General features: G+C 36.4%; 1 protein-coding gene across 5 annotated transcripts in view; it reads right to left on the bottom strand.

Annotated features, from left to right (window-relative positions):
* The window catches only part of TMEM135 (transmembrane protein 135), a 275,389-nt gene that overhangs the window by 141,881 nt on the left and 110,360 nt on the right, over positions 1–23,148 (bottom strand). For 3 of the 5 annotated variants that reach the window (XM_055283181.2, XM_055283183.2, XM_063641502.1), the window contains one exon: positions 17,392–17,457. The exons of the other annotated variants lie outside the window; for them this stretch is intronic. In XM_055283181.2, coding sequence (XP_055139156.1) covers positions 17,392–17,457 — 66 coding nt within the window. The remainder of the gene's footprint in view (positions 1–17,391; positions 17,458–23,148) is intronic. 5 annotated transcript variants of the gene reach the window in all.

Raw genomic sequence — 23,148 nt, 5'->3', positions numbered from 1 at the left:
CAAATATTTTTTAGAGTGATAGAAATATTCAAAAACTAGATTTGATTATGGCTGTACAACTCCATAAATGTATTTAAAAATTACTGAATTATACACTTTCAGTGAGTATAACTTATGGTTATTATACCACAATAAAACTGTTTTTTAAAATCTAATAAGTTTCCAAGATTATAGAAGGCATTCAAAGTTATAATAATCACGTATTTCTTCATTCTGTATTCTCATAATGAACACCAAATACTTATTAAATGCAACAGTCAGTGAAAAAATAACAAGAAATGAAGGGTTTCAACTGTCTTAAGAGCATTCCATTAGATATACAGAAGAACTCCATCAAAATTAGCAATGTTAAATGAGGTTAAAAGTCTCACAAGTGGGATATAGGATGTAGGTAGGATGGATTAGGTCCACATTTTATGGCAAATATTTTAAAATGAAAGGGTGAGGCAATGGTAAAGTGCTTTCAATTGGGGCAATCTGGAGTTAGCCAATGCCCTATGTGCCCTCATTAGTCTCAGAGATTTTACGGTCAACTGTGATTCTGCCTTTAAATGTTATTTCACTTGATGATTTTACAATCCATTACTGAAAATTATATCAAAAGGACTGCTAGCATGTATATTATATTAATATTAAAGCCAGATTTGCATTCAGCACTGGCTAATGGGACACTTTAAACAATAAGAAGAGAGAAAGTTGTTATATGCATGGGATGCACTGTTTTTTAACCCCTGAGCTTTCTCTCTTGATACTGTCCTTTAATTCTCTTCTTGAAACCACCCACCTTCCTGAAAAAAGAGGTATACATGTGTAAAATCTTATTCATCCTCACCTCTCATTCACTCACTCCCTAACCCACTATAACCTGACTTCAATCCCAGCCATTAGGCTAAAACCACTACAGTGAAAATCACTAAACCAGACTTTTATCAAATTCCTTCAACTCTTCAATCTACCTTAACAATCTTTCCCATGGACTTCAATCCTCTAAAATTCAAAGGTATATGGAAATTTGTACAATCTCCTATTTGAAATTAATGACATCTCTTTATCATTAAATACAAATCTTCTCTGTTCTGACCTGCCACATCCCTACTGAACCATCTCAAATGATACTTGCCATTATATAGCAAACTCACTATCTTAGTCCATTTGTGTTACTAAAAAGGAATACCTGAGATTGGGTAATGTATTTTTTTAAAAAGGGATTCATTTGGCTCATGGTTCCGCAGCCTGTACAAGACGCTTGGGGCTAGCATATGCATATGGTAAGGGCCTCAGGCTGCTTCTCTTCATGACAGAAGGCAAAGGGGAGCCGGCATGTGAAGACATCACATGGGGAGACAGGAAGGGGCAGGGAGGTGCCAGGCTCTTTCTAACAACCAGCTCTCATGGGAACAAACAGAATAGAAACTCACTCATTACCACAAGGAAGGCACCAAGTCATTGATGAGGAATCTGCCCCCATGACCCAAACACCTCCCATTAGGCCCCACCTCCAACACTGGTGATCAAATTTCAACATGAGGTTTGGAGGGTCAAATATCCAAACTACAGCACTTTCCTACTGAGAATACAAGAGTCAATTAAAAATAAAAATGATGTGCAAACAAAATGGTAAAAATTACATTTGGCCATACACATATGTATAAAGTTATATTTATTTGCTAATTCAAAATGTTTAAGTTATTTGCTGCTGAACTCACCTAATATTATATGCAAAATTCTTTTGGTATGTTTGTACAAAGAAACATTTTCTATATATCTAAAATCTTTTGTTTCTTAAATAAAACCTGTGTCTTCTAATGCATTCAACCACATCTAGCCATACAACCAGAGTAGACGAAATTAAGTTTAGTGGGTGGTTGGTGTAGTGGAGGTAGTTAGGCTCAGCCTTACCCAGGTGGAAATAATTGCTTTCTTGACCTAAAGCTCTTCCCATTAGAATCAAAACAAATTGATATTATCTTAAGAACCCTTCTAATTTTTGAAAAATAAAACCTAAATGTTTCATACTTAAACAGACATTGTTTCGTTTAAGGACAAAATTATGACACATTTATTTTTGTATTTAAATCAAAAGCAGAGTGGCTATTATGAAGAAAATAAGGGAATTTCAAAAGATAATCATCTCAGTGTAGAAAGGCACACATAGAGTTGGTACAGACAAGGCCAACAAACTTAAACATTGCAATCTGATATTTTTAAAATCTTGGTTTGACCTTTGGCCTTCTTGGTCTACACCAAAGTTTTCAAAATAAACTGTTTGTTCATCAGCAGTATGCAATAATGCACATAACACAGTAAGCTATTTAAAGCAGATTTAGTGACAAGGATAAAATATTCCAGAAAGAATAAAATACAAGTTCTGAAGCTTAATGTTTTATGATGTGATTCTGGCATGAAGTATAAATTTTCTAAGAACCTGCCAAAATATAATATGTTGTTTTGATTCATGGAATTGGAGACCTGAAATAAATATCAAGATATTATTATACTTAGTCCAGTCTTCTTCCTCTCGCGGTTCAGTATCTATACCATCCAGACTTATGGCTATTAAAAGATACATTTTTTCTACATGAGCAAGATATTAATAGTAACTCCACAACCTTCTTGAAGCCTTTTTTAATGCTTTATCACCCTGAAAGTGATGACCAGTGGCTTCAGTTATCTCAAACTTTCTGTTCTGTGTTCAAAACTAATTTCTTCCCACCACATTAGAGATAGGATTGGGATGTCACTGTATATACAGTAAATCTGAACATAATGTCCTTGATAGGTTCTTGACAACTGCTATTTTAAGTGAAACAATGTATGACAAACAAAACTATTTTTCCCCTCGTCAACGTTATAACAAAAGGGCATTGAACAAAGGGACATGATTGGAGGACCTGCTGTAAGGCATTTCACTTAAAGTCACAGTTTCCAAGAAGCTATCGACGACATGACGTAAGGACTTACTGTACCTTGCTTATAATAAATACTCCCTAGGCCATATCGTATCTCTTTCCTTTTACTCAAGATTCTTTTCCATACTTATTTCCTCTCTCCTTTTCTAGATGCTATCCATTCTGCCCCACATGCTTTTTAACACTGTTGTATTTGAATTGCTGCTTAAAAAGGAAAAGTCATTCTAACTCTTCTAGGCTATATTCTAATAGATTATGTACAGCTTACTAAGTATCCAATTTGAAAACCAACAACAGAAGAATAAAAGAATAGACTTGAAAAAGTTATCAGGAACATTCTAGAGTGGTCAGAATTCTTTTTTTTCCTACATGATATGGGGACATGGGCAGAAGTGAATCATGTTAATAGAAAGTATATTTCAATGGCAATAGACATGCGTAAGGTATCTTAATATTTTCTTCCCATTAAAATATGATACATAAATCAGAGGTCTTATTGCGAAAGTGATAATCTAATTTTCTTTGACAGGATCAACTAAGCCTTAGTCTGCATTTCTGGAAGGCCAGTGTCTCATCAATCTCAGTGGGACTTCTGCTCAACTAAGACTTGCAATTATCAAAACTAAGTTTTCACCATGTTATAACTTTACCCTGTTTGGCTAATAGGATTCTTATGTCTGTTTGTACAAGTCAGTTTTTTCTATTATTGCACTTCCCTTGTTATATTTACTTTATGCATAGAAACAAAAACATGATCAGCAGAATTTGGTTGAGTAGTACACATCAAGTTTGTGATTAAACATGTTTTGTATATTACTGAGATACTGGCACTAGACAGCAGAGGGCACTGGCAACAAATGCCAACCCAAATATCATGACTCACACAGGAAGGAAATAATCACTCAGAAGTGCCAATAACACTGCTATTAGTATAGCTGTGGATCAAAACATCAAAACTCTGTCTTTTATTATCAACTACCAGTTCACACACTGTTATAAATAAACATAAGATCTCCATTTACTCACCCCAATATAGAAAATAATACAACATATGCAATAAAATAAAAATAAGTTAAGATTTAGAACAGGCTAATTCTAATAGGCTTATTTTGTGGCAGACATCGTGCTAGCTGTCTTATAGACATTATCTAATTTATTTCTCACAAAGCAATGCATGAGTTTGCTGCTTGTCTGTTTACAGAAGACAACACTGGCAAGGTCCTAAATAGTAGGTTATGACTCAGCCACTAGACTATAAAACTTTTTGAAAGCCGAAATCATTTTGGTTTAGTTTAAAATTAAAATCCAGTATCTAGTAATCTACCTCACAATAATTATTCAGGGGAACAAAGAAAAAAGAAGGAACACTAGATCTGATTCCAGTGCCACACGTCACATTTGCCTTTAGGACGCTATCAATGAATATTTGTTTATTTGATTAGATTTTACAAGCCACCAGTTCCTGGCATTCTACTAGGCACCAGTCTCAGAGATTTCACTACTTGAACTACTTGAACTAATACTTTGCTTATTAAAGACTTACATTTTTTCCTGAGGTAGTGCTAGAAGGGAAGCAGTAAAGAAAAAAATAATAACAAAAATATATAAGAAAAAATAGATGCAACATTAAAAATATATATTTGAGAGTTTACTTCTAGGTTTCCTTGTATAAAGAATTCACATTCAACAATAAGAAAATGCTTGGTTTCCTTAAATATAATATTAAAATTAAGTATAATAATTTTAGTAATGTTGGAAATATATCTTAATATCTGAATAATCAAGTATCTTTGTGCATAAGAAATATCAAAAATGTAAATTGTATTGTTTAAATATTATTTAATTATTTAATTCATGAATATTCTTCATGAAAAAATGTAATGTCAAAAATAATTATCGCTGTATTATAAATATCATGATTTTAAAATAACACCAATATTTATAATTACCCATATAAATCTATAAAGATATACTTATCTTAAATGAAAGCTGATTAAAGTAGTATTTGCCACTTGAGTTCTGTCTCAATAAATCTTTTACTTATTCATCAGACATATATTGAGATCTTTATTATGTGCCAGCCAGGTGTTAAACTTTAAGAAATAGAAATCCCTAACAAAGAGTCCCTACCATCACTCCAGCAATCGCTCTAAAATTAAATATTCTATATTACTTATGTACAGCATGCTCCTGGAAGGTTTAAAAAAAATCCATTCTAATGAATCATTCAGAATACCTAATACCATGTCATAATACAAAACAAAAGTAGGTAAAAAAAAAAATCTACTTTTCCTTCTTGCTAAAACAGCAACAAACCTTAATACTCTGTTCTACTTTACATACAAAAATCTTTAAATATACTTTAAATTTCTTTTCTATTTCTTAACCTGTTTTGTCTCATACAGAGTGTACCTTCCTTGAGTTCAAAGAAGAAAGAATTAAAAAATACTTCTAAAACAGTGGTTTACAACAGTAGCTAAGTATTAAAATTAGTGGACATTTAAAAAAATATAGATACTGGAGCCCCAAACTGGACCTCATAGACAGTCTTTGGTGATGGAGCCCAGGAGTTTTGAAGAGCTCCATGGGCAATTCTCAAGCTCAGTGAAAGTTTATAACCACAACTTTAAAGGCTTAATTAAGCACAGGGGTTCCCAACCCCTGGGCGATGGACAGGTACCGGTCCCTGGCTTGTTAGGAACCAGGCCACACAACAAGAGGTGAGCAGCAAGCAAGCGAGCATTACTGCCTGAGCTTCGCCTCCTGTCAGATCAGCCGCGGCAGCAGATTCTCATAGAAGCGTGAACCCTATTTTGAACTGCACATGGGTGGGATCTAGGTTGTGTGCTCCTTATGATAATCTAATGATGATTTGAAGTAGAACAGTTTCATCCCAAAACCAAGCCCCCCGTGGAAAAATTGTCTTCGACGAAGCCTGTCCCTCGTGCCATAAAGGTTGGACACTGCTACCTAGGCAGAAAGGGTATACAAAGCTGCCTGTAAGCAGAAAATGTTAAAGCCATATAGGACCTTAAAGATCATCTAATCAGCTCATTTTCTGAAGTATAAAGCTGAAGCTGTGAGGAGTTCCGTAAACCGTCCAAGGTCTCAGCTAGTAAAGTCTACTGACATGCAGACTAGTATTTTTTTCATTATTTCTCTTAGCTGATACTTTTGTCATGAGGTTACCTATGAAACCCTGCTTAACAAATATGTTTGCAGTACTGGCTTCGCATAGGACACTGGCTACTCCAGTTGGGAGACAGAATACTAATTCTTGATTCTACCACAAGCTTATCAATACCCTAAGCACTCACATCACAAATTCTCAGGGAAATGTGACTTAAAAAAAAAACTATGCTGTCTTGAACCTGAAATACCTCTTTTGGAAAAACAGTGATAAGAGTATCAAAAATGGCAAGTTGTTTTGATGTATGAATGAGCTGGATAATTATAATGCACTGGGCATATAATAGGCACTCAACAAATGTTACTTCCCTTCAACATGACACCACCCACCCTGCTTTCCTTTTTGATTCTGCAACTAAAGTTACCTGTCCCTAGTACCTCACTTTAATCCTCAACTATGCCCCTTTTCATATGGTTTCTCCTAACTGGCAAAGCCTTTTGGCCTCTTCTCCTTGATTAATGCTCATCAGTTTCTTCAAAGCTCAGTTTGAAGATGTACCTCCTTTGCTCTCTGGCCAGGGCATCTCTGAAAGAAAGGCAGCAGCCCCACGCAGGGGCTTATAGATAAAACTCCCACCTGCCTGGGACAGAAAACCTGGGGAAGAGGAGGCTGTGGGCCCAGCTTCCACAAACTTAAACGGTCCTGCCTGCCAGCTGTGAAGAGAGAAGCGGATCTCCCAGCACAGCCCTGGAGCTCTGCTAAGGGACAAAGTGCCTCCTCAAGTGGGTCCTTGACCCCCGTGCCTCCTGACTGGGAGACACCTCTCAGCATGGGTCAACAGACACCTCATAAAGGAGACCTCGGGCTGGCATCTGGCGGATGCCACTCTAGGACAAAGCTTCCAGAGGAAGGAACAGGTAGCAATCTTTGCTATTCTGCAGCCTCAGCTGGTGAATACCCAACCAAACAGGGTCTGGAGTAGACTTCCAGCAAACTCCAACAGACCTGCAGCATAGGGGCCTGACTGTTAGAAAGAAAATTAACAAACAGAAAGGAATAACAACAACATCAACAAAAAAGATGTCCACACAGAAACCCCATCAGAAGGTCACCAACATCAAAGAACAAAGGTAGATAAATTCACAAAGATGAGGAAAAACCAGTGCAAAAAGGCTGAAAATTCCAAAAACCAGAATGCCTCTTCTCCTCCAAAGGATCACAACTCCTGGCCAGGAAGGAAACAAAACCGGACAGAGAATAAGTTTGAGGAATGACAGAAACAGGCTTCAGAAGGTGGGTAATAACAAACTCCTCTGAGGTAAAGAAGCATGTTGTAACCCAGTGCAAGGAAGCTAAGAACCACAAAAAAAGGTTAAAGGAATTGCTAACTAGAATAACCAGTTTAGAGAAGAAAATAAATGACCTGATGGAGCTGAAAAACACAGCATGAGAACTTTGTGAAGCATAAACATGTATCAATAGCCAAACTGATCAAGTGGAAAAAGGATATCAGAGACTGAAGATCTACTTAATAAAATAAAGCATGAAGACAAGATTAGAAAAAAAAGAATGAAAAGGAATGAAGGAAGCCTCCAAGAAATATGGGACTATACGAAAAGACCAAACCTACGTTTGATTGGTGTACCTGAAAATGACGGGGAGAATGGAACCAAGTTTGAAAACACTCTTCAGGATATTATCCAGAAGAACTTCCCAACTTAGCAAGACAGGCCAATATTCAAATTCAAGAAATACAGAGAACACCACAAAGATACTCCTCAAGAAGAGCAACCCCAAGACGCATAATTGTCAGATTCACCAAGGTTGAAATGAAGGAAAAAATGTTAAGGGCAGCCAGAGAGAAAGGTTGGGTTATTAACAAAGGGAAGTCCATCAGACTAGCAGCGGGTATCTCTACAGAAACCCTATAAGCAAGAAGAGAGTGAGGGCCAATATTCAACATTCTTAAAGAAAAGATTTTCAACCCAGAATTTCATATTCAACCAAACTAAGCTTCATAAGTGAAAAAGAAATAAAATCCTTTACAGACAGGCAAATGCCAAGAGATTTTGTCACCACCAGGCCTGCCTCACAAGAGCTCCTGAAGGAAGCACTAAATATCAAAAGGAAAAACCGGTACCAGCTACTGCAAAAACATATCAAATTATAAAGACCATCGACACTATGAAGAAACTGCATCAACTAATGAGCAAAATAACCAGCTAGCATCATAATGACAGGATCAAATTCACACATAACAATATTAACCTTAAATGTAAATGGGCTAAATGCCCCAATTAAAAGACACAGACTGGCAAATTAGATAAAGTGTCAAGACCCATCAGTGTGCTGTGTTCAGGAGTCCTAGCTCACATGCAAAGACACACATAGGCTCAAAATAAAGGGATGGAGGAAGATTTACCGAGTAAATGGAAAGCAAAAAAAAGCAAGGGTTGCAATCCTAGTCTCTGATAAAACAGACTTTAAACCAACAAAGATCAAAAGAGACAAAGAAGGGAATTACATAATGGCAAAGGGATCAGTGCAACAAGATGAGTTAACTATCCTAAATATATATGCACCCAATACAGGAGCACCCAGATTCATAAAGCAAGTCCTTAGAGACCTATAAAGAGACTGACTCCCATACAATAATAGTGGGAGAGTTTAACACTCATTGTCCATATTAGATCAACTAAACAGAAAATTAACAAGGATATCCAGCACTTGAACTCAGCTCTGGACCAAGTGACTTAATAGACATCTACAGAAATCTCCACCCCAAATCAACAGAATATACGTTCTTCTCAGCACCACATCGCACTTATTCTAAAATTGACCACATAATTAGAAGTAAAACACTCCTCAGCAAATGCAAAAGAATGGAAATCATAACAAACAGTCTCTAAGACCACAATGCAGTCAAATTAGAACTCAGGATTCAGAAACTCCCTTAAAACCACACAACTAAGTGGAAACTGAACAACCTGCTCCTGTATGACTACTTGATAAATAATGAAAGTAAGGCAGAAATAAATAAGTTCTTTGAAACCAATGTGAACAAAGACACAACATACCTGAATCTCTGGGACACAGCTAAAGGAGTCTTTAGAGGGAAATTTATAGCACCAAATGCCCACACAAGAACGTGGGAAAGATCTAAAATCAACACCCTAACATCACAATTAGAGATGCAAAAGCTAACAAATTTGAAAGCTAGCAGAAGACAAGAAATAACTAAGATCAGAGCAGAAATGACGGAGATAGAGATACAAACAACTCTTCGAAAAATCAATGAATCCAGGAGCTGGTTTTTTGAAAAGATTAACAAAATAGACCAGAGCCAGACTAATAAAGAACAAAAGAGACAAGAATAAAATAGACACAATAAAAAATGATAAAAGAGATATCACCACTGATCCCACAGAAATACAAACTACCATCAGAGAATACTATAAACACCTCTATGCAAATAAACTAGAAAATCTAGAAGAAATGGATAAATTCCTGGACACATACACCCTCCCTAGACTAAACCAGGAAGAAGTTGAATCCCTGACTAGACCAATAACAAGTTCTGAAATTCAGGCAGTAATTAATAGCCTGCCACCCAAAAAAAGCCCAGGACCTGACAGATTCACACCTGAATTCTACCAGAGGTACAAAGAGGAGCTGGTAGCATTCCTTCTGAAACTATTCTGGTCAATACAAAAAGAGGTACTCCTCCTCAACTCATTGTATGAGGCCAGTATCATCCTGATACCAAAACGTGGCAGAGACACAACAAAAAAAGGAAATTTCAGGCCAATATCCCTGATGAACATCGATGCAAAAATCCTCAATAAAATACTGGCAAACCGAATCCAGCAGCACATCAAAAAGCTTATCCACCATGATCAAGTCAGCTTCATCCCTGGGATGCAAGGCTGGTTCAACATACACAAATTAATAAACGTAATCCATCACATAAACAGAACCAATGGCAAAAACCACTTGATTATCTCAATAGATGCAGAAAAGGCCTTTGATAAAATTCAACACCCCTTCATGCTAAAAACACTCAAGAAACTAGGTATTGATGGATCATATCTCAAAATAATAAGAGCTATTTATAACAAACCCACAGACAATATACTAACTGGGCAAAAGCTGGAAGCATTCCCTTTGAAAATGGGCACAAGACAAGGATGTCCTCTCTCACCACTCCTATTCAACATAGTATTGGAAGTTCTGGCCAGGGCAATCCAGCAAGAGAAAGAAATAAAAGGTAGCCAAATAAGAAGAGAGGAAGTCAAATTATCTCTGTTTGCAGATGACATAATTGTATATCTAGAAAACCCCATCATCTCAGCCCAAAATCTCCTTAAGTTGATAGGCAACTTAGCAAAGTCTCAGGATACAAAATCAATGTGCAAAAATCACAAGCATTCCTACACATTGATAATAGACAAAGAGAATGCCAAATCTTGAGCAAACGCCCATTCACAATTGCTACAAAGAGAATAAAATACCTAGGAATACAACTTACAAGGGATATGAAGGACCTCTTCAAGGAGATCTACAAACCACTGCTCAAGGAAATAAGAGATGACACAAACGGATGGAAAAAATATTCCATGCTCATGGATAGGAAGAGGTAATATCATGAAAATGGCCATACTGCCCAAAGTAATTTACAGATTCAACGCTATCCCCATCAAGCTACCATTGACTTTCTTCACAGAATTAGAAGAAACTACTTTCAATTTCATATGGAACCAAAAAAGAGCCCATATAGCCAAGACAATCCTAAGCAAAAAGAACAAAACTGGAGGCATCACACTACCTGACTTCAAACTATACTACAAGGCCACAGTAATCAAAACAGCATGGTACTGGTACCGAAACAGATACACAGGCCAATGGAACAGATCAGAGGCCTCAGAAATAACGCCACACCTCTACAACTATCTGATCTTTGACTAACCTGACAAAAGCAAGCAATGGGAAAAGGATTCCCTATGTAATAAATGGTGTTGGGAAAACTGGCTAGCCATATGCAGAAAACTGAAACTGGACCCCTTCCTTACACCTTAAACAAAAATTAACTGGAGATGGATTAAAGACTTAAACATAAGACCTAAAACCATAAAAACCCTAGAAGAAAACCTAAGCAATACCATTCAGGATGCAGCCACAGGCAAAGATTTCATGACTAAACCACCAAAAGCAACAGCAACAAAAGCCAAAATTGAGAATAGCATCAAATTAAACTAAAGAGTTTCTGCACAGCAAAATAAACTATCATCAGAGCAAACAGGCAACCTACAGAATGGGAGAAAATTTCTACAATCTATCCATCTAACAAGGGGCTAATACTTAAACAAATTTACAAGAAAAAAAAACAAAAAGCCCCATCAAAAAGTGGCCAAAGGACATGAACAGACACTTCTCAAAAGACGACATTTATAAGGCCAACAAACGTATGAAAAAAAAGCTCATCATCACTGGTCATTAGAGAAATGCAAATCAAAACCACAATAAGATACCATCTTATGCCAGTTAGAATGGCGATCACTAAAAAGTCAGGAAACAACAGGTACTGGAGAGAATGTGGAGAAATAGGAATGCTTTTACACTGTTGGTGGAAGTGTAAATTAGTTCAACCATTGTGGAAGACAGTGTGGTGATTCCTCAAGGATCTAGGACCAGAAATACCATTTGACCCAGCAATCCCATTAATGGGCATATACCCAAAGGATTATAAATCATTCTACTATAAAGACACATGTACATGTATGTTAACTGCAGCACTGTTCACCATAGCAAAGACTTGGAACCAACCCAAATGCCCATCAGTGATAGACTGGATAAAGAAAATGTGGCACAGATATACCATGGAATACTCTGCAGCCATAAAAACGGATGAGTTCATGTCTTTACAGGGATATGGATGAAGCTGGAAACCATCATTCTCAGCAAACTAACACAGGAACAGAAAACCAAACACCACATGTTCTCACTCATAAGTGGGAGTTGAACAATGAGAACACATGGACACAGGGAGGTAAACATCAAACACTGGGGCCTGTCGGGGGTTGGAGGGCTAGGGGAGGGATAGCATTAGAAGAAATAACTAATGTAGATGACGGGTTCATGGGTGTATCAAACCACCATGGCATGTGTATACCTATGTAACAAACCTGCACGTTCTGCACATGTATCCCAGAACTTAAAGTATAATAATAAAATAAATTATTTAATAAACTCTCCAAAAAAAAATAAAAGATATACCTCCTTTAAGACATCTTCAGAATTAATTGAATCCCACTTTAATTAGTCATTTATTTCTTTATTATTTAAATTACCTGAGCTTTTAACCCATATACTTGCTTATTCTTTTGAAGCTTAGTAACTGCAATTACTTCCTAATTGTTGTGCATGTTTTTTATTTTCTTTCATAATTAGAACATGAGCTATTAATTGGCTAGATTATAAGCTCCCCAAGGCTAGAGATACCAGCCAGTTTTATTCATTGATGCATCACAGGCATCTAAAACAATGTCAGGAATATAGAACTGTTTAATAAATTCTTGCTGAATTAACAGGCAGGTATATTTCTCTTTCCATTCATGAATCTCTCTAAAACTCCAAATATAATGCTAAACACAAATATATGAAAATTTTAAATGCCTGTGTAAATGAAAATAGATATGTCTGGTATTTTAAAAATTTTAAAAATTCAAACAATAGAGCCACAATAGACGAATCAACTCACTGGCTACAGAAGTCACTTAGCTTGTTCATTACATGTTCTCAGTGACTCCCTGTCACTACTGTAAGAAAGATATACAGTATCAGCTGATAAAAAGAAAGTAAATGATTTAATTAAGAAGCAGAGTTTGAAATCCTGCCTTCCTATGGTAAAGAATTGTTAAACTTTGTTCTCTTTCAAAAATTGAGATTAAGAAAACCAAATGAAAAAAACACCAATTTCTGCTTTACTCTAGTCTCAAGTTATATAAGAAAACAGATAATTTTTAAAATATATAAATTTAAGAGAGTAACCTTATCTTCCAACAAAGTACTTGTTTCATCCTAAACACAAACACCCAGAAGGCAGAAGACAGGACTACATCTTTCTGTCAGAAATAGAAAAATATCACTTTTGAACCAAGCACATTCAATAACTACTGATTATTGAATCTGTAGTTCATTCATTAATTTTAATGATTATTTTAAAAGTTAGCCCCTCGGCCGGGCGCGGTGGCTCAAGCCTGTAATCCCAGCACTTTGGGAGGCCGAGGTGGGCGGATCACGAGGTCAGGAGATCGAGACCATCCTGGCTAACACAGTGAAACCCCATCTCTACTAAAAATACAAAAAATTAGCCGGACGTGTTGGCAGGCGCCTGTAGTCCCAGCTACTCGGGAGGCTGAGGCAGGAGAATGGCATGAACCCGGGAGGCGGAGCTTGCAGTGAGCCGAGATCGCGCCATTGCACTCCCGCCTGGGAGACAGAGCAAGACTCCGTCTCAAAAAAAAAAAAAAGTTAGCCCCTCAAATAGAGAAACCCATTTAAAAAATTCAACCCAGGCCAGGCACAGTGGCTCACACCTGTAATCCCAACACTTTGGGAGGCTGAAGGGGGCAGATCACGAGGTCAAGAGATGGAGACCACGCTGGCCAACATGGTGAAACCCCATCTCTACTAAAAAACAAAAATTAGCCAGGTGTGGTGGTGGGTGCATGTAGTCCCAACTACTCTGGAGGCTGAGGCAGGAGAATCACTTGAACCTGGGAGGCAGAGGTTGCAGTGAGCCAAGATTGCACCACTGCACCCCAGCCTGGGTGAGCGAGTGAGACTCCATATCAAAAAAAAAAATTCAACCCAGAAAAATGATCTCCTTTCCACCTTATGTAAGTCAATTAATGCACAAAGGTCCAGCTACTTCTTATACAGGACTTTATAAAGAACATCGCCATAGTTAAACATTTAATGAGGTAACAGATTTGTGAAGGGTATTTTTTTCTATTCATTTTAAGCCATATATTATTCTGTGAACATGAAAAGATAATAGTAATAATTAGAATGCATAAAAGTCATTGCTGATTATCTTGGAAACTTTAACTGCAATGCTATTTTTCAACTGTCAAACTAATAATAATTACCTACAGCTAATAAAAATTGGGAAACTCTAGTCTAAGTAAGTGAATTATTGTACATTGAGGGCAATTATATTGCATAGTAGAATCAATGAACTTTGGAGACAAGGGTTCAAATCCTAGCTCTCCAATTTCCTAGCTATTTGACCACAGGCAAAATGCTTAACTTCTCTGAGCCTCAGTTTATCTATAAGATGACCAACGTAATTTCTCCCTTGGAGAGTTAAGAGGAGGATTTTTAAAAGATAAAGTATCGCTCCTCTGCTTAAGACCTCCTATAATACATTATAACCTATAAAATAAGTTCCAAACACCTTCAAAGACTATCTTACTTTCAGAGAGTGGGAAATCTTCTCCCATTTCAAAATTTCTTCAAATATCTAAGCAGAAATGTCCAGTAAGTACACAAAATACAGCATTAAAGCCAGAACAGGGAGGAGGAAACACATGCAAAGTTTATTGTCATCATGCATCTGGATAAATTCACTGAAAGACTGATATTTTTGTAATTTGGATATACCACCTTTTTTTCTCTTACCTGATACACTTGTCATGAGGCTACCTATGAATCCCTGCTTAACAAATATTTTTGCAGTACTGGCCTAGTACATTTTTTAAAATGCCCTAAGACAGACAAATTAACCACTTGCCGCTCTCCTCCCTTAGCATATAATAAATTTTCCAATATTGATAAATACAATGATTTCAGGTTGTGTTTTAAATAATCCCTTAAATTACTAACCTTTTAGTTTACTCCTACTCTCAAACAGATTATCTACCATTGACCTTATACTAAAACACAGTTTAAATTTAGCACAATCCAAGTGGAATCTGGACACTGGTTAGTTCCAGACTCAACTTAAACTATTTCCACACTCTCTCAGAATTTTTCCTGTTTCCAATTATTGATAGAATTGTTTCCCCCACCAGAGAGTAAGCTCCTCTAAAGTCAGGAATCATAGCACCCATTTCCATTGCATTTAGCACACCATCTCGGAAAATCTATGGCGTGTGTGTGTGTGTTTGTGTGTGTGTGTGTGTATGTGCGTGTCTGTATTCGGTAATATCTTTGTTTTGTTTTGTCTCCTCTACTTCCAAAAATCAAATCATTAAATTAAAACTAATTAGTGGCCTATCCTAACTACCATTTAATGAATGCATGCTGCACATCACTCTGTACTTTTTAAGCCATAAAATATTATTTTATCAACCCTGACATACCACAGGCAAATTTCCTGAGAACCAAAAAAATCAGTGGGGAAAAAAAGAAATTTCCTAATTTTAGAGACATTTAAACGTGAAGAATAGCAGATGGTAACTACGAGGTGCCATTAATTAGAAGACACATTCCATTTTCAGAGCTCTTAAAATGTAAGAAATAGATGTGTATCTTACACTTTTAACCTCATTATAGAAACTGAAGGTCAGAGAGTGCTTAAACACTTTGTTTGACACTAATACTTGTTAACCAGGTTGTCCACATGGAACGACACCTAATAATTAGTAGAAAAATATATCAAAAGCTAGCTATTTTAACTATTTCCTCCCTATTCAGTAAAATAAGCATATATCCAATGTGTTGACATGCTCAGGTGATTACTTATACAGTTGTGGGGCATACATTTCCTTAACCGTCCTATAAAAGAAGATAAGTTCAACAGTTCATTGCCCATCCTATGAAAAAAATATATAGTAATTACTAAAATCTGAAATTCATTTGTGGACATCATAGGCAGATTACTATGTCTGACCTTATTGCTGTAAGTTTTCTTTTTTCAAAATGACACCACATACTTCAATGTTTGAGAATACAAAGGGATCAATTAAGTCTTTCTGTATAGACAAAATATACGTTACAAATTATACCAAGGTTAGGCCGGGTGCGGTGGCTCACACCTGTAATCCCAGCACTTTGGGAGGCCAAGATGGGCGGATCACAAGGTCAGGAGATCGAGATCATCCTGGCTAACATGGTGAAACCCCGTCTGTTCCAAAAAAATACAAAAAATTAGCCGGGCGTGGTGGCATGCACCTGTAGTCCCAGCTACTCGGGAGGCTGAGGCAGGAGAATGGCATGAACCTGGGAGGCGGAGCTTGCAGTGGGCCAAGATCACGCCACTGCACTCCAGCCTGGGTGACAGAGTGAGACTCTGTCTCCAAAAAAAAAAAAAAATTATACCAAGGTGACTTGCCAATATATAATTAAATATTTAGAGTGTACATACTTTTCAAATGTTGGCACCTTTCTGCCTAATGAGCAAATACATCAACCAACACATTTATAGTCATGAAGTAATACAATTCTATTCAACTCCTTAGATACTCACTTCCACTATTAAATATTTAGGTTTCTGAATTATAAATATTACATTAAATAACATCAAACTTAATTCAAGAATAGGGAATTCTAAGGGCTAGGCATGGTGTCTCATGCCTGTAATGCCAACACTTCGTGAGGTTGAGGCAGGAGAATCGCTTGAGACCAGGAGTTCAAGACCAGCATAAGCAACATAGCAAGACCCCATCTCCTCAAAAATAGGGAGTTCTGTATTTTATCCTTAAGTACTTGCCATTAGAATAGAAAAAGGAACATAACAATGTGGTGTTACATTCGACCTCAACCTCAATTTGCCTTAGTAAAGGAGAAAATAAAGAAAGAGCAGACAGAGTGGTAATCAAAACGAAAATTTATGTGAGGTGATAGAAAAATCTTCTAAAGGATTGACAGGAGCATTTTAAAAAGTCAAAACTTAGCATCTGCAGACAAAATCCTCTCCAGCTTTTTTCTCCCTGTCCCTCTCCCTCTTCCTTCCCTTCTCTCCACGTGTGGTAAATGTTCAACATTTCCAATTATTTTATCTTAAGAAATAAGTATCAGTTCTGTATAACACAAAATAGAAAGAAAGCAAAAGCTAAGGGATTCTTTTTCCATTACAAACATTTGTAGAAGTTACTAATAAAATGTCATTTTTTAAGAGTAAAGATATTTGATAACTAAAGATAAAAGACAGTAATTTGTTTTCAACCTAAGAGCTGGTTCCAATATGACTATGAATTAAAATGGATTTGTTCATCAGGTACATTCAATATTATATACATCAGATATCTATTTCTTAGACAAAGCATCATAGATTTCATCACATTTTATATTTTAAAATCGCAAACTATAAATTAACAACTAATAACTATATCAAAATTCTCATCTTACTTCTCCATTTCTTAATGTTGTGATGGTTCCTCTTGCTACACCCATTCTGAATAGTGTTTCTGTGGCCTGTAAATTAAAAAAAAAAAAACAGCAAAAATATATAATCTACAATCTCTCCTCAATTGTACATCCCACATCCTAAATGTGAAAAACATTCAATACTATTATATATCCAGCAACTTCTAGAGAACGATCAATAAGTGGTATATGCCTATAGTCCTAGCTACTCAGGCAGGAGGATCACTTGAGTCCAGGAGTTCAAGGCTACAGTGAGCTATGATTGAGCCACTGCCTAGATGACAGAGTGAGACCCTGTCTTAAAAAAAAAAAAAAAAAAAAAAGAAAGAGAAGAAATGCAATGCAACTAGAGAACTATGTACAAGGCACAATAAGAACTATAAGTTATAAATTGTACCCCAGAAATATCATTATCACAATCTTTTAAGAGCTCAAACTTAATTGTTTCAAATGGTTATTTTGATAATCTGGTATTCTTCCAGGACTATAGTTTCGAATGAGTTGGCTTAAGTTTAAACCTTAGTTTAATGAACAAAAATTAAGTTCAAATTTAGCATTTAAATTCAATTTGTTGGAAGTTATCATTTATTCTGAATTTAGTTTCCATTTGAATTTAGTTCAAATCACTTATCTGCTACTAATATACAGACAGGAGATGAAGTAATTTAGTAATGTCATATATTAAGTGACACACCAAAATAGTTATTGCTCACTATACACTAACAATGAACAATCAGAAAAGGAAATTAAGAAAACAATTCCATTTACAACACATAAAAAAAAAACTCCTAGGGAAAAATAAAACAAGGAAGTGAAAGACTTGTAATCTGAAAACAACAAAACAAAACATTGCTGAAAGAAATTGAAGAAGACACAAATAAATAAAAAGACATCCTGTGCTCATGGTTTGGAATACTTATTATTGATGACAATACAACCCAAAGTGATCTAGAGATTCAATGCAATCCCTATTAAAATCCCAACGGCACATTTTGCAGAACTAGAAAAATCCATCCTGAAATTCATATAGAACATTAAGGGATCCCAAATAAACAAAACAAACTTGAAAAAAGAAGAAGAAAGTTGAAGGACTCACTTTCTGATTTAAAACTTACTACAAACCTACAGTAATCAAAAATATTTGGTACTATCAGAAAGATGGACATCTAAGACAATGGAATAGAACAGAGAACCCAAAAATAAATCCTTGCATATATGATCAAATGATATTTGACCAGGGTAATAAGACTATTGAGTGGGCAACGGACAATCCTTACAAACGTACTTAAAAAAACTGGAAATCCATGAAGCTGTCCTCACAGGCTTAACAAGAATTTTGAATAGAAATATAGTTATAATGAAGCATAAATCAGCTGCACTTTGACCCACTTCCTTGTAAGCAAAGTCTAGAAACAGTACATACTTTCCATTTGAATCCCCATTGTTACTACAGATAGAATTTCTGACACTAACGTTGTAAGACTTTTTAAAGATAGAGAGGGTCTCTGATGTTAGAATCATAAGGCTTTTGCTTATTCAAGATATGGAATACTTAAGCAGATCCTGAATTCCAGTAAAACAGCTGACACCAACCAACTTAAAGATCCCCAAAGAGGAACCAAATCAGCATGAGAATACAGTCCCTTCATCTCCCTGTCCCATGATCTCACCCTGCACTCTTGGACCAACCAACCATCTCCAAACTCTGGCACACTCCAAAAGCCTTCAAAACTCTAGCCCCAAACTCCACAGGGAGATAGATTTGAGGTTTCCTCTCATCTCCTCAGTCAGTGGCCCTAAACTTAACATCTGTCTCTGCTGCAATCTGATGTCTTGGTGTACTGACTTGCTGCAAACATTGGGCAATGGACCTCTTACAGTTACATCCACATATAAAAGAATGAAGTTAGACCTTTACCTCTACCATATACAAAAACCAACTCAAATGGATCAAAGACATAAATTTAAGACCTAAAACTATAAAAATCTTAAAAGAAAACATAAGGGAAAAGCTTTATGACATAGATTTAACAATGATTTCTTGAATATGACATCGAAAGTACAAGCCACAAAACTAAAAACAGTCTGGGCATGGCGGCTCACGCCTGTAATCCCAACAGTTTGAGAGGCCAAGGCGGGTGGATAACTTGAGTTCAGGAGTTCGAGACCAGCCTGGCCAACGTGGTGAAACCCCGTCTCTACTAAAAATACAAAAATTAGCCAGGCGTGGTGGCACATGCCTGTACTCCCAGCTACCTGGGAGGCTGGGGCAGGAGAAAAACTTGAACCTGGGAGATGGAGGTTGCAGTGAGCCAAGATCGTACCACTGCACTCCAGCCTGGGCAACAAGAGTGAAACTCAGTCTCTAAATAAATAAATAAATAAAACTGGATTTTACCAAAAATTAAAAACTTTAGTGCATTAAAGGACTCTATCAACAAAATTAAAAAACAACTCATGAAACAGAAAACACCTGCAAATTGCATATCTGATGAGTTAATATCCAGAGTATATTAAGAACTCCTACCACTCAACAACAAAAACTAAACAACCCAATTTAAAAATGGGCAAAGGACTTGAAGAAATTTATCCAAAGAACATATACAAATAGCCAATAAGCACATGAAATGATGCTCCACATCACTAATCATTAGGGAAATGCAAATCAAAACCACAATGAGATACCACTTCCCATCCATTAGAATGGCTATTATCAAAAAAAACAGAAAATATCAAGTGTTGAGAAGGACGTGGAGAAACTGGAACCCTTGTGCACTGCTGATAGGAATAAAAATTGGCACAGCCACTGTGGAAAACAGTAAGGCAGTTACTTTAAAAATTACACATAGATTTAACATACAACCCAGCCACCCTGCTTCTGGGTATATATCCATAACTACTGAATGTAGGCTCTCAAAGAGATATTTGCATATGTTCATAGTAGTATTATTTACAACAGCCTAGACGTAGATGCAACCCAAGTGTCCATCAATGAATAAATGAATAAACAAAATATGGTATATACATACAATGGAATATTATTCAGACTTAGAAAAGAATGAAATTCTGATATAGTATACGACATGGATGAACACTGGAAGATATTATGCTAAGTGAACTAAGCAAGAAGCAAAACAACAAATACTGAATGATTTACTTATATGAAGTATCTAGAGCAGTGAAATTCATTGAGACAGAAAGTAGAACAGTGGTTACTAGAGGCTGAGAGAGGAGAAATGGGGAGGTACTATATGATGGACATAGAGTTTCAGTTTAATGACAAAGTTCTGGAGATGGACAGTAGTAGTGGACGCACAACAATGTGAATTTACTTAATGCCAGTGAACTGTACACAGAAAAATAGCCAACCCAGTAAATTTAACATTGTATATATTTTACCACAATTAAAAAAAATAGTTATTCCTATTTCCAATGCTTCCCCATCTTACAATTGCTGAGGATTTAGACCCTAATAAAACATTCTTTAGGATTGTATCTAAAGAGTACTTAATGGAAAATCCATTGATGCAGTGTAAAACACTGTAATATACAGAAAGAAAAGGATATTGATTTGTTAGTTTAGAATTTATTGAACAATTATTTCATAAGCACTGTAACGGGCAAATTGAAGGAATCAGCGATAGAGTCAATTTGACAATGCCCTTATTTTTAAGGAGTTTACATCTAGGGGAAAGTGGGAGCAAATAACTACAGAAATAAATAAGTCATATGCATGTGAATATGTGCAATGAAAAAAATTAAGCATAATAAGCATATGAATAACAATGAGGTAGAATGGATATTTTAAATAGAGTAAATCAAGAGTGGCCTCTTTTAGAAGAAGATAATTTGAACGGAAACTAAGTGAAACCAGAAAGTGAATAGCCAGTATGGATATTACAATGATAATGACAGTAATAGTTGCTGACACTAACGCAATACCTACTATTTGCCAAAACCCCCTCTACAAGATGTCAATATATCAACTAATTTGAAAATTGGAGGAAAGAAGGTTCTAGTCAAAAGACCACAAGAGCCTGTAGGTAGGATCATACTTGGCATGTTTGAGGTCAAATAAGATGGCCAGTGGGGCTGAAGGAAAAAGACTGCAGGAGATGGTTGAGAGTGCATGATGGTTGAGACAAGAATAGGATGCATGTTCCTCTGTTCAATATGTGCTTTTACTTTTCTAGCCTGGCATAAAAGGAATGCACTTCTAACCTTTAATAATCAAGAATATGTAATTTGAAGGATGCTCTACTAAATATAAATTTTAAGAATTTATAAACTTAGAAACATCACAGTATTTTAAATTTAAAAACTAAACACACATCTAATAAAATCCAAGGGTACAAGAGGTGGAGAAGTGGAGAACGGGTAAGGAAACTGATATATGTGGGAGATACATAAAAAAGATGACTAACAGATATTATGGAACCGGACCTCAGAGTATAGGTAAGAAGTATCAATATCATTTTGGTGTCATCAGTGTATAAAGAGTTGATTGTAACCAGAAAACTTGATGAGGCAAATCAAGAAAGTTAAACAGAAGAAAAGAATAATAAGAAATAACAACATATAAAATGAGGCAAAAGAAAAGGATACAGCAGGGAAGGCTCAAAAGTAACATAAGGGCTGGATGCAGTGGCTCAAGCCTGTAATCCCAGCACTTTGGGAGGCGGATGCGGGTGGGTCATCTGAGGTCAGGAGTTTGAGACCAGCCTGACTGACATGGTGAAACCCGTCTCTACTAAAAATACAAAAAATTAGCAAGGCATGGTGGCACAGGCCTGTAATCCCAGCTACTTGGGAGGCTGAAGCCGGAGAATCGCTTGAACCAGGAGGTAGAGGTTGCAGTGAGCCAAGATTGCACCATTGCACTCCAGCCTGGGCATCAAGAGTGAAAATCCGTCTCAAAAAATAAAGTAACATGAGAATCAGAAGGCATTCCAGAAAAATAAAATCCTAGAAGTCAAGAGTAAATAATTTCTCAAGAGTAAAGAATTTCAAAATGAAGAAAAGCCATTACGTTAAATATACTACAGTGAACATATAGACCTAACGTTACTCCCTCCAGAAATACCACAAAAACGACAGAAGGAAATAAAAGAGTATACACCACAAAGAAAAAAAGAACACAATAAGGGAAAGATGTAACACAAAAAATATCAATGAAACTTTGGAGCATGAACAAGAGAGTAACTGACTTAACAGTACAAAGGTAGCTACAATTTCACTCTCTGAAGAGTCAGAAGACATGCTAATTTGTTCAGCAGAACCTTAGGAATTAGAAGCATCAATAGAAAGGCACCAGAAGGCCAGAAAGCAGGTAAGACTGAGAACTGGTGGACTGGCTGCAAAGCACTCTAAAAAGGAGTTAGATTCCTCTCTTCTTGTCTGCCCAGTTAGACACCAATCACCTCCCACTCATACACCAAGAGAAGATTCCCAAAAGGGAAAAAACCAGAGTTAGGATAATTAGGGCAGAAGTGAGACACTATACTAATAATGATGGGATATTAAGTCAAACCATACACAGCGAATGTTAGGCCACCATCCATCCCACCTCACAACCTACTATATCTCCTTCCATTGATCCAAAAGCAGTGGAACTCTGCTTATATCCCGATCACTCTCCCATTCTCAAGACAGGTAATAAGAGGATCCCTTTCTAGGAAAAAAAAAAAAAAAAAAAAAAAAAAAAAAGCAGCCCAAGAAAAAAGACCCACAAGATGTTAA

Source organism: Symphalangus syndactylus, chromosome 6 (genome assembly GCF_028878055.3).
Source record: "Symphalangus syndactylus isolate Jambi chromosome 6, NHGRI_mSymSyn1-v2.1_pri, whole genome shotgun sequence".
Lineage (NCBI taxonomy): Eukaryota > Metazoa > Chordata > Mammalia > Primates > Hylobatidae > Symphalangus > Symphalangus syndactylus.
Note: the sequence above shows the minus strand (reverse complement) of the source record. Positions and strands in the feature narration are given on the sequence as shown.